The sequence below is a fragment of the Cornus florida genome, unplaced genomic scaffold (genome assembly GCF_030987335.1).
Source record: "Cornus florida cultivar Cherokee Brave unplaced genomic scaffold, ASM3098733v1 CherokeeBrave_3.0.0_Hap2_Chr01, whole genome shotgun sequence".
In the NCBI taxonomy this organism is placed as follows: Eukaryota; Viridiplantae; Streptophyta; class Magnoliopsida; order Cornales; family Cornaceae; genus Cornus; species Cornus florida.
Window position 1 is genome coordinate 105247154 of NW_026775571.1, and position 27081 is coordinate 105274234.

At 33.6% G+C, this 27081-nt stretch overlaps 2 protein-coding genes across 4 annotated transcripts; one reads left to right on the forward strand and one right to left on the reverse strand.

The window, feature by feature from the left end:
* Window positions 1-11288: 11288 nt before the first annotated feature.
* LOC132311767 (CBL-interacting serine/threonine-protein kinase 23-like) lies at window positions 11289-18241 on the forward strand. 2 transcript variants are annotated; one of them, XM_059809856.1, is made up of 15 exons: window positions 11292-12129; window positions 12824-12886; window positions 13012-13083; window positions 13185-13292; window positions 13409-13489; window positions 13754-13807; window positions 13898-14023; window positions 15059-15148; window positions 15326-15445; window positions 15569-15694; window positions 16220-16336; window positions 16856-16912; window positions 17017-17091; window positions 17405-17483; window positions 17951-18241. In XM_059809856.1, exons 1-15 carry the CDS (start codon window positions 11950-11952, stop codon window positions 17971-17973), a joined length of 1371 nt encoding a protein of 456 aa, XP_059665839.1. In that variant the 5' UTR covers window positions 11292-11949; the 3' UTR covers window positions 17974-18241. The 2 variants fall into 2 exon arrangements, with proteins under 2 accessions (XP_059665847.1, XP_059665839.1); XM_059809864.1 differs by lacking the exon at window positions 15569-15694 and having other exon boundaries at window positions 11289-12129.
* A 2940-nt stretch (window positions 18242-21181) lies between these two features.
* LOC132311756 (uncharacterized) lies at window positions 21182-26141 on the reverse strand. 2 transcript variants are annotated; one of them, XM_059809845.1, is made up of 7 exons: window positions 25570-26141; window positions 24153-24688; window positions 24005-24069; window positions 23571-23627; window positions 22744-22833; window positions 22088-22264; window positions 21182-21594 (listed from the first exon to the last, which is right to left on the reverse strand). In XM_059809845.1, the coding sequence occupies exons 1-7, from the start codon at window positions 26064-26066 to the stop codon at window positions 21550-21552; spliced, it is 1467 nt and encodes a 488-aa protein (XP_059665828.1). In that variant the 5' UTR covers window positions 26067-26141; the 3' UTR covers window positions 21182-21549. The 2 variants fall into 2 exon arrangements, with proteins under 2 accessions (XP_059665828.1, XP_059665821.1); XM_059809838.1 differs by having other exon boundaries at window positions 23571-23630.
* Between the last annotated feature and the right edge of the window lie 940 nt (window positions 26142-27081).

Below are 27081 nucleotides of genomic sequence, written 5' to 3' on the forward strand. Positions count from 1 at the left end.
AATGATATACTAATTAGTATATTTGATATGAAAGATTTAACATCTAATAATATAGTATATTCTCAATAGAGTGAGATTGAGATAATACTAGTTATGATAACAAAAGCCTAGCTAACTTTTGTAGATGTAAATCTCAAATATAAATACTAGTCAAAGTATATCATTGGTTGAGATTACAAGGCATCTTAATAACTGTATTTAATTGCACATTTTCAATCCAGGATCGGATCACTAAAAAATAATAAATTGGGTAGTTGAGATACACCCTAAATCCAATATTGCATAGATTGAGGTATCTAACTAAATTGGAGGTGTAACAGTGATGCAATATGGATATGGGATATTAAAGACTTCAAATCCAATAGTGGATATGTCTTTTATATTAAATGTGTAGTTCTATGTTCTTAATATAACTCAAAGTTAGAAACTTTGAATAAATCAAATAGGGAAGTCAATAGACTTCACCTAGAGGAAAATTCAAAGTAAGTTTACACCTGTGTCACTAAAGAAAATGATATTGCTAACAATAAGCAATTTTAGGGCACAAAGTATACAGTTGCTCTCACCTGGAGAAATCTCTGCATAGTGTAATATTTCTAAACACAACCTTGTGGCCACATATAAATTTGAAGGTTGTACTAGAGAGCAATTGTACAGTTCATCGAGGGGAATGGGGTTTAAAGCCGAAAGCTAACGAGTCACCTTAATGGAAACCCAACCTAGCTGACTGGAGATCCCAAGATCTAGGTTCAAAGGGACAACAGAAATTCTGAGTGACTCACCAGAAGCACTGGGAAAATATAAATCTTCTACCCATTTCTATGATGAGACAGTGCTACCTACAGCGATGATCAGGGTAAGTTACGCTTTTAAAGAATCTTATACCATGAAAATTCAAGTGGGGTTTGGTAGGATACTCTTAATAAGAAGTCACCTATATGAGTGTGAAGTGGGGCCGCTTCTATGAGAACTATAAAGGCTAAGTTTTCTAGAGCACTCATTGAATACCAGGACTTGTTCAGGGTCAAAATGAACACAACAATGAGAACCAACTTTGTGAGGAAAGCTACTGTGTGTTTGTTATTGTCTTGGTTTACACAAACGGCTGAACAGTTCAAGACATCGCGTTCACTGGTTAGCCAGTAAATCCGATAGCAATACACTAGGGAAGGTTCAAAGCCAAAAGCCACCTATCCTGATGCAGTAACTTTTCGACTATACTCTCTCTAGTGTCTGCATGATAATCTTTTGCATTTTACGCAAATTTCCATTCATGTGGGGGATTGTTGGAAACGGGGGCATTAAAAACATAAACTTTTGATGAGATTTGAAATAGATTCTGCTAATAATTTTTTACGGATCTCTAGACAAACGCATTTCTCTCCGCAAGGAGATGAACGTGGTATATTTACTTTCTGAAATCCGTTTCTGGATGAATGAGAAATTAGCTCCAAAGTGTGATGTTTTGATAAGCCTAAATGGGTATGCAAAATGTGGGAAGTGTTTGTTCCACATGAAAAAAATGTTGAAACAAATTGAAATTTAAATAAGCTGAGTTTATGATTTGGGCTTGGGCTTAGGCCTAATTGTAAAGTCCAGATTATTCTTTTTTGGAATTTTGGATTGGGCCTAATTTTGGGCTGGGCTTATTTAAATGGGTTTCACAAATGAGTGGGTTTTTTGGGTGGTTGGTTTTTTGAATTAAAAAAACTACTTTTTAGTTTTTCTAAAAGGTTACACCTTTTAAATTAAAAAAACCATATTTTAGTTTTTCTAAATGGTTACACCTTTTAAATTAAAAAACCACTTTTTAGTTTTTTTCAAAGGGTTACACCTTTTTCCGAACCATCATGACTCATGGTTGCACCCACTCGAAAAGGCACATTGTAACCTATTAGAATGGATGTGTTTATTGGTGAACAGACACCATGTGAACCATTGCAACCTATTGGAATAGATGTGTCTAGTGGTGAACAGACACCATGTGAACCATTGCAACCTATTGCAATGGTTGTGTCCAATAATGAAGAGATACACCCAATCCGAAAAGGCATATCTGTTTCTATAAATACCCCCCTTTGGATCATTTGCAATTCATTCATTTTCATTTTCTTCTATCTCCCTTTCTAAACTAGAACCCAACCCAAGTGGGTTCAAACCATAGGTTAAATGGTTTGAGCCACTTCGACCCTAATCTAATTTCATCGAGCCATATTAAGATTGGTCTGAACCATTTGGTTCGGATTACACCCAATTCAGCATTTATATAGTATATAGATGCATTTTTGAGTCAGAGAGAGTATTACATGGAGGAGGTTCGCCGTATCCACGAGTTTGTAGTGCTGCTACTGGTGGATGTAGACCGTTGTATCCTGGGAGATAGACGCCACTGAGTCCGTTAGCACCATAGCGGGGCGAATCTATCTTAAGGACATAGTATCCAATACTAGCCTCGGTCCAGGTTCATTCCTTGCATATTATTATTATTTTATTGCTTTATTTTGCATATTTAATTAAATATAGAATTGCATATTTAATTAATGATTTATTAGCATATTGTTAATTATTTCATGACATATTAGTATAAAGGTTGTTATATCTTAAAAGTCACATTAAGCATATATTTTACCAACACCTCCATCCCATTTTAGATGTTGGCTTCGAAAAATGTGACTCGCAAAATCGAAAAATGTGACTCACAATGTGACATTATCCATCCGGTTGAGTTTCGACCTACAAAAAGGTTGACCAATCATATTTTGCAAATATGTGCCATTTTTAATAAAGTGTGAATATATATATATATATATATATATATATATATATATATATATATATAAATAGTAGCGAAACCGACGAGGCATTAGAGGTCTCGTGCTGTTCATCTGCAACCTCTTCCTCATATATTGCTTCGAGGGTTACATGAAGATGGAGCCTAGAGACGGGGAGAAAACGAGCCGGTGCAACTACTGAGAATGGAGCCAAGGTTGAGGTGTGACAGACTCTGGTACTCCTTGGTGGTGGCTCTAGTGGTGGTTTGGAGGAGATTGAGACCACAAGTGGCGGAGATAAATGAACTGCTGCCATTTCTTGATATAGGTTGCAACCAAGCCTAAGTTGGCCTTTTATTGGACTCATGAATGTAAAGGATGGGTGAGCCAATATTCTATGTTGTGCTTGTATTTATAGAAATGGAAGTAAGTAAAATAGCACTGTCTTCTCTTATAATTACAACAATGCCATTCATCTTTTACAAACATCGCTCGTTTAACATGACACCATTTTTTTAAAATATATAATTAGTTTATGCAGTTGCGTCCTCTTAGACTTTCTTTTGATTCAACACATATTTCAATTTTAATTATCAAATAACGGTAAAACTTGAAATGTAAAATTACTCTAGAATGCCACTATCAAAGAAAATAGTTAATCTATAGAGTTGTTAAATAGTTCATACTTCATATATAAGTAACATCTTAATCAAACGCGCATGATGATGGTGATTGTAATGATGTTGGTGATGACTTGGTAAATTGTGAAATCAGTTGAGGCTATTTTGGGAATTGAAATAAGAGGTAGATGAGGTAGATGAGGTTGATGTTTAGCCTTTTGTTGGATCAGCTTTTGAGCTGGCAACATTGAAAGGGTAGTGGCATGGATTGCTTTGTGAATTAAATGTGATTTTTGGAGCCATTGGTCGAGTCTCTTTCAATTTCGACTCTCTTTCCAGACGGTTTATTGAGAGAGCACTACTTTTATTTATCAGTATGGTCTACCACACATTTATATATATATATATATATATTATTTTTTTTGTTCTAACAAATAACTCTCATAATGTATTTGAACGTATTAAATTCTCCACCTTTCACTTTAAAAAGGCTACAGGGATGTTCCTAATGCATATATCAACCAAAATTTTTCTATACAAAATTTTGAAAATCATTATTTAAACATAATTCATATATATATATATATGTATTTATTTATTTATTTAATAATGTGATCCTTCTACCATTAATAGACGCAGCCAATATCCAAATATGGGCTGTTAAATATATATATATATACTATTCTAAAAGTTTAATAATTTTTTAACACTTTTGATTGATTTATTTATTTATTTTTATTTTTTTCACATAAAAAAAGTTCATTAATCTATAATACTTCATACCGCATATAAATATTAATTCTAAAAAAAATTAGCCGGTCTCACATATAAATATATACGTGTATATTTAATTAGTAAAAAAAATTTCTCTTCCTTAAATATGGGAATAATTTTTTCGTCCTTATCCATTATGGTGTGACTTCATGCCATGGGTAATAGACACAAAAATGGTGTGTGTTTGCCACCCGAAAAAAAAAAAGGAAACACTTAGCCTGCATGATCCGAAGGGGTGAGAGAGGGGTTACTCTAAAGCACCGAAAGATTCACATCATTATATCGAGGACTGTAAAATACGATACAGCGAGAGCATCTGGACTGATAGACCAGACCTTCTTAACGATTTCCTTGGCATCACTAATTAACATCACAGTCCAACCCAATGATACGTGTCATTTGACCAAAAGCTCTCATTGAGCACCGAAAAGTGCAAATTGGAGCCATTTCAATACCAACAAAAACCATATCTTTAAAGGATGTACAATAGTTTATAACTTTCCATCCATGTATTGACACATTGCACTATTTGGTCCCATCAATAAAGCTATCTCACGTATGGTCCAAGTCCAACCAATGAGTGATCTATTTGAAGTGAATTGGGCACATCCAATACCAAATTCAATAAATATTAAAAGTTAGAGGCGGCACTAACAGCCAAAAATTGATTTAACCCTCTTTGATTAGGACTAGTGACTCAATTTTAAGCCCCAGACACACCCTTTTATAAATCTCATCCAATGTCTCAATTTAAAGCCCAAGCACATAGACACCCTTTATAAATCTCATCCATAGTGTTTGGCCTTCCTCACCCACAAGCCTCTGCACTAGTACCCTTTTCTCTCATTTTCATTTTCCTAGCTCTTAGTGTCACAAAACTTCATAAACAAAAAGAAAATGGCAAATTCTCGCATTGCTAGGTTTGTTACAGAGGCTGCACCACCACAATTTGTGAGTGTCATGAGGCAGAGGGCCTCGAAAATGTTGGATACGATTAATGAAGAAGAGAGAGATGTTAGCGTGAACGATTCTCTCTCTCCATGTCCAAAGACTTTGCTATCATCTTCTTCCACCTTTGCTCCATCTTCATCCGTGAATGCTACGAGTGCCAAGTACTTTCTGAAAGGGGTCCGGAGATCAATTTCGATATTTGGTCACTAGGGTCTTGCTTGGAAAGGCTGCTTGTTCTCCACATGATTAACTAAAGTTGCATTATTCTGTACTGTCAAGTTTTTTATGGCTCTTTGTCCTTTTGAGCCTTATATGGAATCCAATTTAGGATCTTAAATTGAAAGCCTTGACTTGACATGATAGACTATGTTGTAATTTCCTTATGTCGCATGTGTAAACAAATTCTACATATTCAATATGAGCCGATATGTTTTGACATGTATATCATTGTTGTCTCTAAATTTAGTTGCAAAGCTCGAGCATATGCTAGTTAATTGATTACCCCAATTGGACACTATTTTTGATGGATCAGGACAATTTTTTACATGACAAATACAGTCACTTGGGGTTTACTGTACCTGCTGGATCACACAGGCAAATCTGTTTTTTATTTTTATTTTTATTTTTATTTTTGTCATTTCTCTTATATATTTCCTACCGTGTTTCAAATCAGTTTCTGAGACTAGATTTATGGTGTTGAAATCGAAAAGAGAAAATAAAGGCGTTGGTTAAGAACATCATTTTGAAGATTAAAGGAGATGAGTCATCAAATCAAAAATTGATTCACCATCCTAGAAATTTTTAGAAGGGTATAACTTGACTAGTAATCTAGATATATTTTTCTAATTAAAATAATAAGATGAAAAAATTATATAGATTTTTCTAAACAAATCACATGTGATAAATGTGTATAAATAATATAGAAGCAGAAAATACTAAAAATCGTGTAAGTCTAGAATAATCTATAGAAATTAATAAGTAAAAATGAGCTATACATACTCAACTAGAGCAACTAGCAAGCTAAGTCTTTCACATAGTTAAAACTTTGTAATTGGAAGTAATACAACTATTAGGAGGTATTATTCTACTACTCTTAGGTGTTTCTTACTATACTAAGTAGCTTGAATTTCACTTCAAAAATTGGGTTGAAAGATAGAATTATGACAAAATGTTGTAACAATATGTCAACAACCTCTATAAATAGTTTGTTTATGGTTTGAAAAGGTCAAAGCTAAAAGTGAATGCACACAACCTTTTCGAAAATTTCAAATGTCAAAATTGGGGAACAAAACAATTGAAACGCAAACCTAAATCTGAAGTCAGAATTAAAAGATAAACATGTACTATAGTTCAATTTACTAACATTTGAAATGATTTATAAATATTTGATAAATGCATGCACTTACATTTTTTTATAATATTTGAGTAACCAATTGAAGGCATGTAGTTAAATTTTGTTATAACTAGTTTATGAATTTTTCATAAAAGAAGTTATAAAAGAGAGAGAAATGAGAGAGGAAGTTAGATTCAAATATGGCTTTAAACTCCCTTATTCCTGGTTTAATATATATATATATATATTTAAAATCCATTTCGAACTTAAGGTATGTAAATTTTGGGACGGACCTACATGTAAATCAGGGCAATTGCCTCTCTTAATCTTATTTTTTTATATTTATTTTTAGTAATATACCCTTGCACCCACCTGAAATTACTAAAAATATTCATGATCGCCTACTCACCTTTTTTTTAAAAAATATATACATATATTATTTTTTTCTATAAAAAGATAAAAATAAAATAGTATATTAATAAAATAAAAGAGGGGTATATTGAGGTGGGTTTAGCAGAACTAAACCCAAACAGAAACCCCAAAAAGGAACATGGCAATAGCCCAACCCCTTACATATCTTAAAGGTCAAGCCCAACCTAAATCTTAGCAGAAGAAGCAAGGAAGGAGCACTTTGCCGAAGAAACAATGGAGGGAGATCCCATTCATGCATTAAACGGTTGGTAATCTCAAAAATATTCCATTTTGTACTCATGAGCTTAATTAGCACTAATGGTCTCTGTAATGACTTTCAAAACCTGAGTAGAACTTGAAGTTCTTTCTTGAAATAGCCTTAGAATTTCTCTTTTCAGTTGAAATAAACGTTTTTTGTGAGATTATGTGGGACGAGAGTGGCTTCAAAGTTACTTGATTGTTGTAAATTGTATTGCTTCCGTTGTGCTCAACAAATAACAGTTCGGTTTCCTCAATCACATATGGTCGTCAAAGGAGTTTTGGCCTTTAGCCAAAGTTTGCTCCCAGCCTAAAAGAATAGTAGGTTCATTCTCTCAACTCGGAAAAGAGGATGTGGTTTTGCTCTCGCTCCCAGCCTAATAAAAAGAAGAGTAGGGTTGAGCTTTGCCCGGAAAAAATTAAGGGTATGTTTGGATTGAGAGATTTGGAGTGATAGTGAGAGAAAAGAAAAGAATGGATAATGTAAATTGTGTTTGAGTAGATAAAAATAAGAGAAAAGAAAGGATAGAGAGAGATAGCTATCTCTCATTATCCCTCATTTTCTATCTCTCCAAAAATGAGAAGATAGGGAGAAAAAGGATAGTGTTTAAGTAATATTTTCATAATTCTGAAACTACCCTCAACAATTAAAAGGAAAAATTATTATTCCACTCATATCCCATCTATTTTAAAGGATATGATAGTAATTTCATTGTTATCAATTCTCTTCTTTTCTACTCTCTATCATATCCAAACAAGAATATTATACTTTCTTTTCTATCTATCCAAACATAAATAGAAATTATTGCTATTCTTTCTTTTCTTTTCTCCCCTTCCTAAATAATGTTATCCTTTCTTTTTTTTTCTTTTCTGTCCTACTTATCCAAACGCACCCTAAGTCAGAATCATGATGAGGTACATTGACAGAGTTCGAATCAAAGCGGAACCGTGAGAGACAAGTGGGTGAATTGTTAGATTCAGTTGCTGTAGAAAGCGTTGGGATTCAGAATTTCAAAATCAGTTATAGTATTCCTACATTATTACACTGAAATCTCTTCCTTTATATAGCCCTAAATTTGAGTCAATCATGTAAATCTTGATTTGTAATGCTTATCCTCTGTTAGGATAAAAATTATTTTTCAGTTTCTTGAATTAAAAATATCATGATCCATGTATCAAAAGAAAAAAATCCAGACGTATACAAGCGAAACTAATAAATGTAAAATAAAAACTCTTTGGGCCCAAATTGAAATTGCAATAATTGAACCCTGGCAGTGGTTGACTTCTGTACCTGACAGCCACCATTGAAATTTCCAACCACCATACATAAAATGTGGAACATAAAATGAATATGAATGGCGTGAGTAAAGCAACTTTATGCGGCATATCAACTCAATTTATACCACAACTTTTTAATTTCGTACCATCATATATGACATCCACATGAGAGTTTAAATTATTGATATTTATACTCTTTCCTTAAATATTTTTTCAAAGATTTTAATTTAAGCAAATATATGTGGATGTATATATATATATATATATATTTATTGTTCACAAAAATTCATAACATTAAGCTGACTTTCTTCTTGTTAACTCATTATGTCTTATCCTAATCTTCCAAATAAATTTCTGGCTTCCAAGCAATATACTATGAAGATTCCTTTTGATAATTCGTTTTTTATAGTATATATAATAATTTCTTTGGTTGTGAAAAGGTTGTTATAATTTGTACAAGTCCAATGCGGGTCCTACATACAGAGAGTAGTCATCTATCGTGTCTTCTGCAATTTGTATTTTTGCTAATAATGCAAGGGACAATTACTATTAAACAACTCAATTACCGTTTGGGAGGGGTGAGAGAAATAAATGGAAGAAAAGGTTCTAGGAATGACGAAAGATCAGCTTTCTGTCCATCTTTCAGACTTGCAGAATAAATGTATTTTCTTAATAAAATGAGAAAGATTTAAATTTTTCCAATAATATTATGACTTGCATAGAATTTTTGTCTTAAAATTAAGATTTGAAAAAAATTGTATTTTCCTAATTTTTTTCAAATCTTAATTTCAAGAAATCAATTTCTTGCAACCTATCATAGTATATGAGAATTTTTGGCTAAGATCAAAAATAAATAAATGAACAAAAAAAGTTTAAAATTTTGTTTTATATAACACAATATGGTTAAAGGGGTGGTTTGGGGCGGAGAAATCCAACTCCATCCCATCCTCGTCCCGTTTAGCATACCTCCACATTCATCGCCTAAAATCACTTATTAATTTAGGCGGTTGGGGACGAGAACAAATTTAAGGAAGATAATATTACATAAAAATTCTAAAATCAAGGAAGATAAATAATGAAATAATTTTTAAACAAGGATAATCATTCTTTCTTATGATAATAATATTAGTATTAAAATTCTCAATAGCAGCTTGAAATTCAATATTATTCTAGAAACATCAAAATAGTACATAAAAATTCTGAAATAAGAATAATATAATAGGATATCAAGTTATTTGAATATAATAATCTAAATTTTACTTAATATTTTGTAATATAAAAATAAAATTATAATTTATTACTATAAACATAGTTTCCCTCCCCAATCCGCAACTACACGAATTTTTAATCCTAATTCTATCCCTACTCTCGACCTTCCCTCTCTCATCTACCAAACAATATATATAAGTATATTCCATCATTCTTGTCTGTCTCATACAACCCCCTTCCTCCTCTCAAGCATTACAAAGGAAAATAATAGTTGACAACAACTGAAAAGTTTGGCATTTCACTTATATATATAATATGAATTGAATTCTTGTTCTTCATATTTTCTTAGAGGAGAAATGCTACATATTATGAAATCCCATAAAGGGTATATATAGATTCCAGTCACATGTTAAAAATTTCAATTTTATAAAGTGTGATCTCTTTATTGTAATACGATTAGTGTTATCATTGAGGTGAGGTGATATAAAGGGTCAGGCCTTAAAGTGCCCGCCATTCTATTGATCCTAATTTCGATTCCCTCTCCCCCAACTAACTACTATCCAAGATAATTTTTTTTAAAAAAAATGTTATCATTGAAATTCAAGCACATAAAATAATAATATATTTTAAAACCATGTATAAGAAAATTGTTAGATTCTAATCTAATAAACCCGGTCTTTCAATTTACATTATCCAAGATATAAGATGAAATTAGCTAGTGCCACTAAATTTTTTGTTACAATGAATGCATTTTAATGATGAGTCTCAATTTCCTTTATTTCTTGAAGATTTCAAATTTTATTTTCTCAATATCATCTTCAATAAAATAAATAATAGTTACCAATAAATTGGGTATCCACAAACAAAATCTGCAATCAATTACTCACAAAAAATAAAATAAAATAAAATAAAATAAAAACCCTAGTACATATGAGGCTATTCAATCCTAATAACAAGTTTATTAAGTTGAGTTGAACTATTCAATCCTAGAATTCTACCCAAACAATAAGGTTGTGTTACCATAATACATAATGTACTATTCAATCCTAATAACAAGTAATATTATATATTTATTTTATCTCCTATCTTTTGTAAATTTTTATGTTTCACCTTTTGCCTTTGGACATGATATAAAAATAGGTGACGGATCTCACGACATGATATAAAAAATATCGAATTCAACCAGCATATAATTATTTTAAAATTAATATTTAATTTTTTTTTTTATACTATATTATATTGTATTAAAAAAAGTAGGGACATATATGACATTTCACATAATTTTAAATTCAATTTATATTTATATAATTTGACCTAATCTAAAAGGATATTAGTGTAATTTACCATAAGTGTTTTCCACCCTTCATGGCCCACAATTAAAATTGATGTTCAAATATTTTAAAAATACTCCTACATTATTACATTTTCATGGATTAAAAGTGTTTATGGTCCACAATAATCTACTCCGTATTATTTATTTATTTATTTTTGTCTTATTATTTTCTCCTATTAATACTCTCCTGAATTCAATTTTCTCAGTGAAAAAAAAAAAAAAAAAAATCAATTTTCTCAATTGGAAGGTCTTAATTAGTTAATTGAAAAACAGACCAGGCGGCTAATGGTCCAGCACCATCAATTAACTTCCCACAAAATAAAAATAAAAAATCTACCTCGTATACGCTGGTATAATTTTCCCACATTGAAAAAGCCAATCATTGCGGCGAAGATTCAGATTGCACAGACGTACCAAAGCTAGAGAGAGAAACAGGGAGAGATAGAAAGAACAGAGAGTTGGGTCACGATTGCAACTCATACCACACGAGTCGGTTTAGGGTTCCTCGAAGCATCTCATTCTCTCAACCCAACCCAAGCTATGTAAATAACAAGAACAAATTTCACACAATTCTCCGTTTCTTTGTTTCAATCGATTTCATTTCCAAAACTCACCCTAATTGATGGACTCTTCTGTTCGATCCTCAATCGTTGCTGCTATTGAACTTTTCCGGCACTTGTTCTGTTGATTTTGTTGACAGATTTACAAAAACCCTTTTGTGTTTTTCTCTCTCTAAAAACGCAGAAGAAAAGATGAGTGTGGCCAAGTCTCAGGTGTGGCAACCTTGCAAGAAGAAGAGATCTTGATTTTGTAGAAAGAAATCGAAAGCGATATATATATATAGAAACAATGGATGGTATCTGTATCCAAGTCTCAGCTGAGGCAGACTCGTAGAGGCAAGTTCTTGAGGTCAGAGAGTGAGATTTTGCAGAAAGAAAGAAACAGAAAACCTATCGTTACACACACACACACATATATATATATATACATATAGAGATAGAGAGAGAAGTGATGGCTTCTCGTTCAAGCGGTCCTGGTCGAACGCGTGTGGGGAGGTATGAGTTAGGACGGACATTAGGTGAAGGAACGTTTGCGAAGGTGAAGTTTGCTCGGAATGTAGACACTGGTGAGAACGTCGCCATAAAGATTCTTGATAAAGAGAAAGTTCTGAAGAATAAGATGATCGGACAGGTACTCTGTATATATGTATATTTATTTATTTATTTATTTTTTTCTGATTCGATCTTCCTCAGATGGCAACTTTTCTTGGATTATGTTTGTACGGAAATTCCATTACCGATTGACTTTTCAATGTATTGACGTGTGTTCTTCACTTTTTGGTAGCATATTTTATTAGTTGCTGTAATTTTTTAATTAATTAATTTAGTTGTGTGAAAATTGTTGAGTGGGGTGTTTGGAGGGAGAGAAAATTGACTTAAGAGAGAAAGAAAATTAAATTTGAAGTATTTTGTATTTCGTGGGTTCCTTTATAAGAATATTATTTACAAAGTAGAAATTTCTTAAAGTTATTTTTCCTCCAGTTTCTATGCAAACAAACAGAGCAGAACGGTTCTTTAGCTTTTAGATTTGCAGGCACATCCTGGTAGACAAATCCTGAAACTTAAGTTTGATTGAATGTTAGGTTCTGTTGCCATTGAAGAAGTTTTCTGCTTTGATAAAATGTTTTTGTTGTCTGTCAAGAAAGACATCTTGTAATTTTACATATTCTAGTTCCTAGCTTAACATTTTGTGTTATATTAATAACATGCACGCACCATTATGTAAGCTAGTCTTTTCGACAAATTGAAGATTCTTTTGATTTGAATCTGAATTTCCCCAAATATATATATGGTAGTCGTCTAATCTAGCTTTTTTTTTTTGGCAGATTAAACGTGAGATTTCCACCATGAAACTAATTAGACACCCAAATGTCATCCGTTTGCACGAGGTTAGAATGCAGCCCCGTACTGTATTATCTCTTAAGTAATGTGTGTGGGGCTTCTAGTTCGATTTACAATTTTTTCTTGAGAACTTCATATAATTCTTGAGTGACTTAAGATTTGCTGGTTGTAGGTGATGGCCAGCAAGACAAAAATATACATCGTCTTGGAATTTGTGACTGGCGGTGAACTCTTTGATAAAATTGTAAGATGGTGATTGTTTCAGTTTAGCATTTGATTCCTATGGCAATCCTGTTCTGTGCAATTGCTAAAAAGTGGTTCTTTGTGCTATTGTTTTTGGGCCAGGCTAGTAAGGGGAGGTTAAAGGAAGACGAAGCAAGGAAGTATTTTCAGCAGCTCATTAATGCAGTGGATTACTGTCACAGCAGAGGAGTTTTCCATAGAGACCTGAAGGTGATAAATTATTCTTTTATTATTTTTCTACCCTTAAATTTATTCATTAAAGCCTCGGGTTTGACAAAGAAATAAACTATACCAATTTAAGCCTTCATATGGTTTGTTTTTCACAGCCAGAAAATCTACTGCTTGATGCAAATGGAGTTCTTAAAGTTTCAGATTTTGGATTGAGTGCTCTACCTCAGCAATTCCGAGTGAGTATTAGGCTTTTGATGGGAATGTTTTCTTTATTAAATCTTATCTGCATTCCAGTTGTAAAAAATGTGCAAACTTCAAGGAACGCCACCTCATTATCTTTTGCCTGTACCTATGGCATCTCATTAATTCAGTTATTTCTTAAGGATACTGTAGTGGACCATTTCATACTTTTATCATGTATACATATGTATGTATTATGGACAATTTATAATAATTCATAAAAGAGTTCAAAACTGAGTTTGTTAACCATTTTCATTCAGGAGGACGGATTACTACACACAACATGTGGAACTCCAAATTATGTAGCTCCTGAGGTATATTGGTAGCTTCTGGCACAATTTATTATATCTTCTCTCTTCTGAACCATTGGATTTTCTTAGTGCTTTGACACTTTACGTTTGTAGGTGATCAACAATAAAGGCTACGATGGGGCTAGGGCAGACCTGTGGTCATGCGGTGTAATCCTTTTTGTCCTTATGGCAGGCTATTTACCTTTTGAAGAATCGAACCTCATGGCATTATACAAAAAGGTTGACTTTTTCTTGGTACTCCTGTCTTAGATCCCACTTATAGTTTTAATTTTCAAAGCTTTGCGAATTATGTATCATGGTGTCTTACTTTCTCTTGCACTATGTTTCTTCGAGGCAGTTAAATATTTAAAGTATCACTCAATATTTTATTTTGAGGACTCCGACTAAACAACTTGATTAAATGTCATTATCTGTGCCAATTTCAATTTCATCCACTCAAATGATATAACCTTCTCAAAGTTCCAGCTTGAATAGGCTTTAACCACTCAAACACTCATTCGTGTCATTGGAATCTTAGCAGACAAAGAAACGGTCATAATGAGAAATGAATTATACATTTGTTGTGTTCGGTTGCATGGAATTGATGCCGAATTGGAGAAAAATTACTTTAAACTTTGAACTTAATTTTCTACGATTCTGATTCCCAGGCAGTAATTCATAAACTGAACCTAGCAATGTGTTTATCAATGGGATTATTTGTGTAAACAGCCCATGTAGTTTTGTAACTTTGAACTTAATTTTCTACAATTCTGATTCCCAGGCAGTAATTCATAAACTGAACCTAGCAATGTATCAATGGGATTATTTGTGTAAACAGCCCATGTAGTTTTGTACATTTCTATTTAGTCTAAGTGGTATTGTGATAGAAGTGGCTCAATTTTTCTTTCAATGTTTTAGATCAAATGCAGGTTGATGTCTGCAATTTGCTTTAATATCTCTTGGTGTAGTGAGCTACATAATTATTTAGCTGCCACCTAAAATCTGAATAATCCTATCTCCCAAAGCCCCAAATAATGCATGCTTTGTAAAAACAAAGGAAGAGAAAAGATCACAGAGAAGAAATTATACTAGGCATGAGGTGCATTTGTCATGGTTTACATGTCTGAGCAACCTCTGTAGTATAAATGCCCTGTTTTCTCTGGGTTGGCATCAGATTATTTTATGCATGTATGCTTTATAAGTGTATGCTGTCTTGGGTGGCTTACTTTTTTAAAGTTGAAAAGCTTGCTATATGAGGACTGTACATATTTTCAGATATTCAAGGCAGACTTCACATGTCCTCCATGGTTCTCCACCAGCGCAAAGAAACTAATCAAAAGAATCCTGGATCCTAATCCCTTGACGGTATGTTCACTTGTCTACTATTTTTTTGATTAATGTGCAGCAATCTTCCTTTGAATTTTTATTTGAGTATGATGAATTCTTCATGTAAAAAGATTTGTGTGTCCACTGCGTTATGCCACTTGTAGTTTCTTGTATGCTTTATAATTCATTGCTATATAATTTTATGTTGTGAAACAGCGCATTACGATCGCTGAGATCCTTGAGAATGAGTGGTTTAAGAAGGGATACAGGCCACCTAGTTTCGAACAAGAAGATGTTAGTCTCGATGACGTGGATGCTATTTTTAATGAAGCTGGGGTAATTAAACTCTTGTTTATGTCAATTTTAGTTGGAAGCATTTTGACTCTTGTATTCTCTTGATTAATATATATGAAGAGTGGGAATCAAATCATTTTGCATTCGTTCCTTTTTGATGTACAGAACTCTCAAAACCTTGTTGTGGAGAGGCAGGAAGAGCGGTCTGCTACTCCTGTCACTATGAATGCTTTTGAACTTATCTCTACATCTCAGGGTCTCAACCTCGGTTCTCTTTTTGAAAAGCAAATGGTGTGTTGTTGTCTTGTAGCTTTGATTATAGAGCTTGGTACACAATTATTAGATATTGGAGATTTTTACAATCTGATTATTCAATGCATTTATGAATTAAAATCATAGCTACTTATTTATTTATTTATTTATTACGAATGGATTATTATCACATTTACAATCCTGGTCTGTGAATTATCGTTAAACCTTTCGTTACTTATTATATGACTGTTAAAAATCACTTGATCGAGGTACACCACACTCATTATCTCCTTGTAGGTCTTGCTAATTCCAAATTTTTGTAATAGTACAGCTGGTAAATTTATTGGAAAAAATTTCTGACTAAAAGTGCAAATATTAATTTTCATTCTGCATGCTGCCCCCACGATCTCATAGTTAATTCAGCAATGGCTGTCTGTTCAAATCCGATCCAATTCTGAGCTTGCCAATGAGTCAAAAAGAAAACCAGAACAAAAAACAAAAAGATCTTTGACCTTGTTTATAAATGTGAAGTTTAAGATGGTCTACATTTGTTTTGATGAGTAGGGGCTTGTTAAACGGGAAACAAGATTCACATCTAAACGTCCAGCCAAAGAGATTATCACAAAAATTGAGGAAGCTGCTACACCATTGGGTTTTGATGTAAAGAAAAATAACTACAAGGTATCATAGCATTCTGTTTCTCTGAACCTTATTTATCTTCTTCTTTTTGCTATTCTTTAAGTATTTTTTATTTTCTTTTTCAGATGGCAGTTTACCAAGTTCAATAAATTTTTATACAACTAATCAATATAAAATACTTACACACAAATATATATATGTATGTATGAAGAATATTGGTATCTGAGTCCTGATTCCTGATTCGTTGCCTATGCTCTTTGTATTTTTGCTTTTCTTCTTACAAAAGAATCAGTACAACAGGACTGGAATGAACTTGGTTTTGATATTTGCCTGGTCCTTTTGAACAAGCTTGTAATCACATGGGACCAACTGGTGCTGAGTTATTACTAGTGGAATTTGATTTTGATAATAAACACTGAATTTTTCGAGGCTTATCTTCTGAATGATGGTGATACATATGGAGTTAAATTTTGATGACACAAGATTTAGGAACTCCAATTTTTTTATGTAATTACCAAACTGTTCTCCCTCTCCTAACAAAACCCTTATGATCCATCTCAGCTGAAGCTTCAAGGGGAGAAAACTGGGCGTAAAGGTCATCTATCCATTGCAACAGAGGTACAGTTTTTCCAAGCACCTTCCTTGTTCTTTGGCTCTCACATTGACTGAAAAACCACTAGAGCATTATTCAGAGCAATCTGAAAACAAATTTTGTCCCACAGATTTTCGAGGTGGCTCCATCGCTTCACATGGTTGAGGTTCGCAAGTCTGGAGGAGATACCTTAGAATTTCACAAGGTATGGTATCAAAGTCTGAAGCTCACATGCATTTTCTGTTTACTTACATATGCTTAGCGTCAATAAGATCAAACACGTACTGGTTGAGGTTCGCACAGAATGATTTTTCAAATTGTGGGTTGTCTGGCGGATCTGGGAAGAACCTGAAGTTGCCACCCCTTTACCTGGCATCATTGTACCGTGCTTTGTAGCTTCTTCTTTTGTGTGCCCGTGAGAGAGTGTGTGTGTGTGTGTGTGTGTGTGTGAACGTGCATGTCCATGTTCTTCTATCCATATTACCATCTCATTTTTGTACTTAATTTGGAATGCACAGTTTTACAAGAACCTATCGGCTGGCTTGAAAGACATAGTCTGGAGTTCAGGAGATCAAGCAAAAGAAGGAGCAAATGAAGGTTAGTTATAATTGTGTGGCAGTTACTAAATACTTTGAATAAACAGTGAAATGATCAAGTTTGAGATTGTATATAACAAATATGCACTGCTTATACTATTTAAAATGAAAAACTACTTTTGCATTGAAATTAGATTTGCCAAATGATTGGAATGTCCTTGTGATCATGTACTGATGTACATGTTTGCCATATGCACATGATATGCAGAATATATGGCTATGATCATACTTCACTAAAAAATTATACAATAAATTTTAAACTTCATCCATTGGTCTGATTTCAGAGTATAAATGGACCTTGTTTACAAAGTTAACAAGTTAATGTCCAGGAGAGAATCTCCTTTAATAGGAGATAAGGAATAGTCAAGCTAGTTTGTACTTTGTACATATTTCGCAAAAAGTATTGTTGATGCCTTCCAAATAATTACTTTGAAGATACGAATTAGATTTGTTGTTCACTGTTCGCAGGTTCTGGTATTGTGCAGTCTTGATTATTGGCTCCTTTCGAGGTTTAGAACAGTGGCGTTCCATTTCGATGATAGAAGGCTTGCTGCAGTTCTATCTTAATTGTTTGTATTGATCACATATATTACCTCTGGGTTGCTCTAATATATGTTCCAATCATTTCCAGTCTTGACCTTGTGAAACATGATGCTCATTTATAAGACACCTATGATTTGGGGTTGGATCAAACAACAGTTTTGTACCATTTAATTCTAGATATGGATGTGTTTCATAGGGGAATTGGTTTTCGGATTTTATGGATCTGATTTCACCAATTTTGAAATTAAATCTGTTTGAAAGCTTACAAAAGAAACTACGTATTAGATGGCAGAAGAACCAAAACTTACTTGGAGGATTGAAAATGCTGTGTCTGCTACATACCTGCGAATATGTAGCAGAACGCAATGTGCTAAACCAATATATCTCTCTTAAATAAGATTCAGAAAACATAAATTAACTTGCACTCCATTAAAATTTATAGTAAATTATATTGCAGTAGAGGAGACCAATCCTATGATTTTCGACTTTCAAAGTTGTATTACAGGATCTGAAAATGTAAATAAATCAGATTTTCAAGTTCAATCTACACTAGTGAATTGTGAAGGTAAAACTCATCATAATTTGTATATCTGTATATATTACAACACTAAATACTAAAGATGAGCAAATACGTAATTGTCACACACTGGTATCTTTGCCCACTGTTGCATAAATGCTAATCCCAATTCTTAAGAATATATATATATATATATATATATATATATATATCTTTGAAGTTTGGAGCCATCATCTATTGCCCACTGCTGCATAAATGCTATTCCCAATTCGTACTACTTATTTCAGAGACCAGATAAAATTGGAACTAGAAAACATTGTGGAGCTCTAACCTTGTGCTTCCAATTTTTCTCCGAAAAGTTACCACACGACCTTCTGGTTTCCACACACTCCTCTTTCCTATGCTGTTCAATGCTCCAATTTTTCTCGGAAGAACTTTGTGTTTGAAACTTATCTTTAGCCCATGCAATTGCTTCATCAACGCCAAGCTCTTCGCTTGTCCATTCCCTATGGTCAGGATTAATCTCAATGACATAAGAACTCATCACTTCATCCTCCTCTTCTTGTTCCATTTCTTCTTCTTGCAACACCCTTTCTTGAACTTCACTGGCTTTGACCTCTGAGTCTTGACAAACTGAAGGAGAATTGAGTTCAAGATCATCCATGGATACCTTGACACTTCTATATGAATCGGGTTCAATTGTAAAAGTCTGTGGGGCTGAAACTCGTCGCGAGAATCCAGAATGGGAGCTTCTGAAATTCTCTTTGTATTCATTTTTGACAAATGGGTTTTCGGTATTTGAAGGACTGTTGCATGAAAAAACTGCCGTCTTCTGTTGCCTTGGGCTCTCCTTGGGCATCATTGTTGACGAGTTCCATCTACATGGGGCATTTATTGGTCTGAAAACAGAGTAAAACATGAATTATACTTGTTGTTCACTGTTCGCAGCTACTGGTATTGTGCAGTCTTGATTATTGGCTCCTTTCGAGGCTCCATTTCGATCATAAACGTTAGAACTTACATTATCAAGGAAAAAGGCTTGCTGTTTGTATGTCGCACATATATTACATGGTTTGATTTAATATATGTTCAAATTCTTTTGAGTCTTGAACTTAAATCGAGCTCAGTACCATTTAATTCTCGATATCAATGTGGTTTCATAAGGGTATTGATTTTCGGATTTTATGGATCTGGTTTCACCAATTTTGAAGTTAAATCTGTTAGGAAGCTTCCAAAAGTGGAAACTACAGAGTAGATGACCTTGACAAAATTTAACAAATTATAGCCAATTACATGCTCAGAGCTAATATAAAATCTCGTGCTGCCAAGTTGCTTGAGACATCCAACATTAGTGTCAGAGAAAATTAGGAAGGCCAAGCATGTGTCTTATGATGGTTTGCCCTCTATTTTACTAATATGTTCTGATGTGTGCGATTGGTGTCTATGCTGCCCTACACAATTTTTTTAGTTATAATGTATACTATTGGTGTGTTTAAATTTTTATTTTTATTTTTTTATTGTGGTTTTTTATGCACTCTCTATTAGTTTTTAAAGGTAACAAATCTTCTCTATTTTTCTTTATCAAATTTAACCATTTTAGTAGCTGTTTTATTAAACTTAACAAATAAAACAAATTGTAGGATTTATCAGTAGGTTTTGGAGTGTTTTAGGTATTACTGATTTGCTATGAAAGAACCAATCTGAAGTAAATCCAAAACAATTTTTTATCCAAATCTTGTAGAATTTCTAAATATTTTTTTTCATAATTTCTCTGTTATTTTCAAGGATGTATAAGGCTATATTTTTACTAGACCTTTAGAGTTTGTTAGTAACAAATGACACTACTCCCCAATTTATAGGCCTCAGATCTATTCTCTAAAATATCTACATTAATATCATACTTAATTATACCCTTCAAAAGTCTATTATTCTTGAAACCTTTCAACAAATCTATACAAAATCTCTAATGGTCTACAATCTTCCAACTCTCTTTGCAATCTCCACATTAATTTGAAACACTCTAGAACTTCACTCTTCACATGTACAGTCTTCCTCAATGCTCGCGTATTGTCTACATGTTACAACCTCTTTACAAGTAGTCGAGTAAAATTACATTTGGGAATACTAAATCGGCAACTTGAATTTGAAATTGAAACAAATTTAATTTAAATTTTAACTAAATTTTCTTCCATTTTAAATCTTAGGCACCGAATCGGTGCTCTCAAAGGCAATAATTACTTTTAGCATTACTGATAAAATTGTTAGTTGTGACTAAGCAATTGAATCATTTATCATTTTAGCCTATTGATGAAATAATGAAACCAAATGATCTTTTCCCAATTCATTTTTCAGTTGGGATGTACACATGTTGCTAAATCAGTTCAGAATCTTTAGATTAGTTGGGGTTTGAGTTTGAATGCCATGAATAAAAATGTTCAGACAAGAAAGTGCCCGAGCATGTCCAATGGTACTCATAATATCATGACGTCATTTTTCATTTAATTGGCAACATGGTGCCATGACAGTCTGATAAAGTTTGGACCCTCCGTTGTACAAGAGAGAATGCAACAATTCCCTTTCTGAGTCTTCTCCATTGTATGATACAGGTAATGTTGCATATATATACTAAATACCCAAAAAACAAAAAACAAATATGTAATTTAGTTTAGGAAATACAATCCAAAAATCATATATTACAAGTGAAATGCCATCAGAGGTCGCCAACTTGCTAACATGATTCGGTACTCCTCAACATAGCTTCAGTATTGTCATCTTCATCTCCACTACTTATCTAGATATTTTGTGAAAAAACACGTATGATATACAAGCTTGATCTGATTGATAGTAAAACAGCAGAGTATTATACAGAATTCAGATGACGAGAGCTATTTGTAGTAACATAAATTCTTATTATTTAACCCTTCGTTCTACCTATAGCCCCTTCTGAATATCCAAATGTGCCCCTCATATGAGTTAATGAAATGAGTTCCAAAGGGTTGAACACCCTCTAGCTAAAGCAGACGTCTTGGGAGATAAATGCAGCCCATGCACCCTGTATCCACACAAAGAATTAATGTCAGAAAGCATCACCCAACATAAATTCCAACAAGATGCCACCAAAATTAGGATATCTAGTGGCCTGCAAAGGTAAAGGTTGCATCCATCTAACCCTCCCAGATCCTGCAATGGCGGAAGCCTCATGCATTGGGCTAGCCCTAGTTTTGACAGCTGTTATTTCATATACTTCATTCCCTTTTATAAGACAAGGAAGGCCCACTAGTACATCACATATTGTATAATTTTCTCAGTACAGCTTTGCCTTTACTAATAGGTTTCATGTTACGTCAATTCGAACTTGCTCGATCTGTTCAATTGCGACCTTATAATGCAATCGCATTCTCTGCTCCAATTGCTGTTTTTGTTTCTGGAACTTTTTTTTGCCTTGGAATCAAAATTTGGTCCTTTACAGGATTTTGTCTTCGTGTTTATCGTAGTTATATTTAGCACATAGGTTTTTCAACAGTTGCAGAAGAACCAAAACTTACCTGGAGGATTGAAAATGCTTTCTCTGCTACATATTTTTGTGGAAGTGTCGCACCTCTTTGCTGCAGCTTGTCGGGGTGAAGGCACAGTCTTGCTTTCTGGTAAGCCTTCTTTACATGTGAGCTCTCTATGAGATTTGTTAGGGATATTGCATGCCAGCCACTATTGGGCCATAGAATCTGATTCAAACGTCAAACAAATGGTTAATCACATAGCCACTCACATATCACTAGAACTCTTAAAACAACATAATGTAGTTGTGTTTGGTTCTCATAAACAATGAATTGGAAGGGAAAGGAAAAGAGAGAAAAATTAAATTATTTCCTTTGATGGTCCAGGGAAAATAAGAGAGGAAGCAAGTTACATTGTTTGGTTTCCAGGAGAAAGATGAAGAGAAAACAAATATAACTTGAAAAGGACAATGTTCATAACAATCTCCCATCATGAAAAACCTTAGTAGCTTCCATTACAAAAGGTAAACAAAGTAAAAATATAATCACATAATTCAGTAAGTTTTAGTTTTTCTTCCACTTCCTGTCACCAATTAAACAAGAGAGAATAAAATCCCTTTAAATTTCTTTTTTTCTTTTTTTTTTTCGGTTGTGTTGTAAATGTCACACAGCGGGTATATGTATAATACTTGTGTTTGAGTTCTTACATGATCCAGTGTTGAGAGCAGCAGCCGGATGTTTGCTTCCTTTCCAGATGACCACGATCTTATATCTTCATCCAATAGCTCCATTTCCATCTGTTCTTTTTGCAAAGGAAGACAAGCATTGATCAAGAACTTGATTTTTGTCTCTTAAAAAAGAAGAAGAAGAAAGGTGCCAGGCCTTAGGTCAAGGTTTCAAGACTGGTAGAGAGATAAAAAAAAAGAAAAGAAAAAGAAACTGGTGCCAACCATTTAATGTGTCTAAATAAGATGCAGAAAACATAAATTAATTTGCTGTCCATTAAAATTTAGTAAATTATATTGCAGTAGGGGAGACCAATCCTGCGATTTTCAACTTTCAAAGTTACAAATTCACTTTATCACTTTACATTGGATTAAAGGATCTAAAAATATAAATATACCAGACCTTGAAGTTCAATCTACACCAGTAAATAGTGAAGGCAAAACTCCTCAACTGTTGAGGAAATATTGGTGATATGCATCTTTACAGAAATTTCCTTGGCAGACATGTAACAGTAGAGATTGCTCGCGTGAAAATATAAATAAACACAAATAGAGGCTCTTTAGTTTATATATATTAGAACAAATAAATATTAAAGATGATGCAATATGTTGTTGTCAGACACTTGTAACGCAGCTGTGTCTGTGTGAATTAAGCTTATTAAATACTATTAAGAAGTAGAGGCTTGGTACCGCTAGACCACTGGTCTGTTGGTCATACTGTTTTCATTTTATTTCTATGTAAACAATGTTCCCAATTGTATGGATCTTCTTTTGACATACATTAATCGTACTCATGGGTAGAAGCTTACATCTTTTTCCAGTTGTTGTTTTCCTTCTTCTGTTGCACATTTAATTGGTTCTTTTTCCTGCTAGAGAAGGAAAAGACATTAAAAGTTAATACAGTGACCCAACTACTCTAATTTTTCAAAAATAATGGTCTATAGGTACAAGTTCACAAATGGGAGATACAAATTCTTTAGAATATATCTTTGAAGTTTCAAGCCACCATCTATTCCCACTGTTGCAGAAAGACTAATCCCAATTTGTACAGCTTATTTCAGAGACCATATAAATTGGAACTAGAGAACATAATGGAACTAGAGAACATAGTGAAGCTTTTAATTGAATTAATATAGCTTAACTTGTAGTAGGTACAGTGTCCTATGGTGCCGTTTATCAATGTCAACTATGTTTATCAACATAAGCCAAATTTATCTGGTTTCACAATACAAAATTTACCCACTTGAGATCGCATTGATCCATTTCCATCTGTCTTTGCAGCGGAAAATCCATATGCATTAGCCCTTTCTGCAGAATTTCCAAAATCATCCTCTTATAAGAACAACTCACATGTTAATATTAGTTAAAATTATAAGAAAAGTTACCACAACCTTCTGCTCCCAAACACTCCTGTTTCCTATGCTGTTCAATGCTCCAATTTTTCTCGGAACAATGTGTTTGAAACTTCTCTTTAGCCCATGCAATTGCTTCATCAACGCCAAGCTCTTCGTTTGTCCTTTCCCCATGGTCAGGATTAATCTCAATGACATAAGAACTCATCACTTCATCCTCTTCTTGTTCCATTTCTTCTTCTTGCAACACCCTTTCTTGAACTTCACTGGCTTTGACCTCTGAGTCTTGACAAATTGAAGAGACAACAGATGAAGGAGAATTGAGTTCAAGATCATCCATGGATACCATGACACTTCTGTATGAATCAGGTTCGATTGTAATGGTCTCTGGGGAGGAAACTCGTCGCAAGAATCCAAATTGGGAGCCTCTGAAATTCTCTTTGTATTCATTTTTGGCAAATCGGTTTTCGGTATTTGAAGGACTGTTGCATGAAAAAACTGCCATCTTCTGTTGCCTTGGGCTCTCCTTGGGCATCATTGTTGCTGAGTTCCATCTACATGGGACATTTATTGGCCTGAAAATAGGGTGAAACATGAGCAGTGTTTTATAATTTATTTGCTACGTATTGGAAATCAATTTGAATCATAGTGCATTATAAACAAGAATTTTGTAATTTAATACTTCTCAAATTGTAAGGGTTGCTTGTTATACTTAGGAATGTCTTCAGCACCAGGAACCTTACAATATGTTTATTTGATTTAGGAATAGTACTATTTCACTTTATATTTCCCAACCTTGACATAACATTACGCTGAGTCAACTTTTAAAATCCCAAATAGCAATTTACTTACAAAATATAACTTGACTTGTGACTCCTCGCATTGTATTGAATAGAAGTTGTTAAAAATAATTTTTAAAAAAATTATTTCATATTTATGTAAATTTAAAAGTGTCAATGAGGATTAAAAGCTTCAACTATATAAATGTTACATCACAAAATCTTAAGAATTAGATTAGAAGATTGAAGAGATTTCGAGTCAACCCAACACAACCATTTTCCCAAATAAAATGAATTTATTGTATTTTTCATTCTTACTATTTTAGAAATCGTCATAACCAACAATCATTAGGTACAGTAAAAATATCTAGAAATTGTCTCTATAAAATTCCGTAGGCGTCATGTGACAAAAATAACATCAACTAGTCATGTCATTCTTGTCAACTAAAAGGGCAAAAAGGTCATTAAACCTCATAACGGACTATCAGCTTCCCACTCCCGCGATTGCAGGGATTGAACGATCCCATACTTTACCATGACCAAATTACCGCTACAGACTTCTAAAAACATTACCAAAATCCCGGTAAATCAATTCAAACAGTAGGGTCAAATACGTCATATTCACTGAACTAATACATAACAGTTGATAACCGACACACCAGTGAAAAGCTAGTCACCTGAGCTTTGAAGCAAAAACAGAGAAACCAACATCGTCGGCGACCGCCGGCCGGAAAGGACTGAGATCCTCCGAACTCAGTACGGACGACGAAGTCGACTTCGAGTTCGTCTTCGACTTTGATCGCGACCTCGATCGCCGGTAATCTTCATCCGAACCAAATATATCATCATAAAAACCTTCGCTTTTCCGATCCCCAACTCTGCTGGCCGGAATTCTGAACTCCGGCAAATTCCGGCCACTCCTCGCCGTAGACACATCCTCCGGCTGCCGGAAAATCTCTTCGTAGAACAGAGTAGAACTCGTGAAGTCGCTGGAGAATCGGCTGCACATGACGCTCCGAGGAGGCCCTCCGAAGACGTCATTGAAGTCGACGTCGGCCTCTATGGTTTCCGAGTAACCGAAAACCATTCGCCTTGACGTTTCTTCAGTTGATTTTCTCCGAGGTAGGTTCAGCTTCGTCGTCATTCCCATTCGCATCCTCCACGACTCGTCCATTTTCCGGCGAGCTTCGCAGGTGAGTTCGCCGGAACTCTAGAGATAAGCACTTGTGTGTGTGCGCGTGTATGTATATATATAGTGGCAAAAAAGCTCCACTTGTGAAAAAGTAGTTCTTTTTTCTTGAATTAATATGTTTTTTTGGTCATATATATATATATATATATATATATTTTAATTAAGTAGTGATGATGATTATGGAGTAGAATTTATTAATTTACAATAGAAAGTTAAAATGATTATATTTCACACGCTTGCTTACCTGGAAAGATGTTTGGTTAGATGTTTGTAATTGTGTCTGTATGTGTGTGTATAAGCTTTAAAGTGGTTATTATGTAAAAAAAATTCCATATAAAACAAATATGAATTCCAATTAAGTTTTAGAGTGTGACTTGTTATCACATGCTGAATAGGAAAAGCTGGTTTGCAAATTCAGGTCCTTAGTAGTTAAGAGAATTAATTCAACATTAAAATTTAGTATTTAATTTTCAACAATAATTTTCATTCATGCAAATACAGGTCCTTAGTAGTTCAAGACAATTAATTCAACATTAAAATTTCAATCATCTAATTTTCAACTATAATTTTCATCCATGCAAATTCAGCTCTTCAGTTGTCAAGACAATTAATTCAACATTAAAATTCCAGTATTTAATATTTCAACTATATCAAATAGCACCTTGATTATATGAAGTATGAAAGCATAAATATTATCAAATTTCGAGTAAAAATAATGCCTCCATAAAAAGGTAACTTTTTCTTATAAATTTATACTCCATGGTAGAGAGCAATGAGAGCAAGTAATGTAGTATAATTTCTATTGCACCACATACACAAATGTAAGAAGATTTTTTTTTAATTTTTTTGACAGCTAATAAAGCTTAGTAATATTTTCTTGATTTCTCAAACTAATGAGAGTTTTTATAAAGGCAAAGTGGGTGCATGGGTCACTTATTTGAAATGAAAATAATAATAATTTTTTCATGAACAAAAAATTATTAATTACAACTGTTGT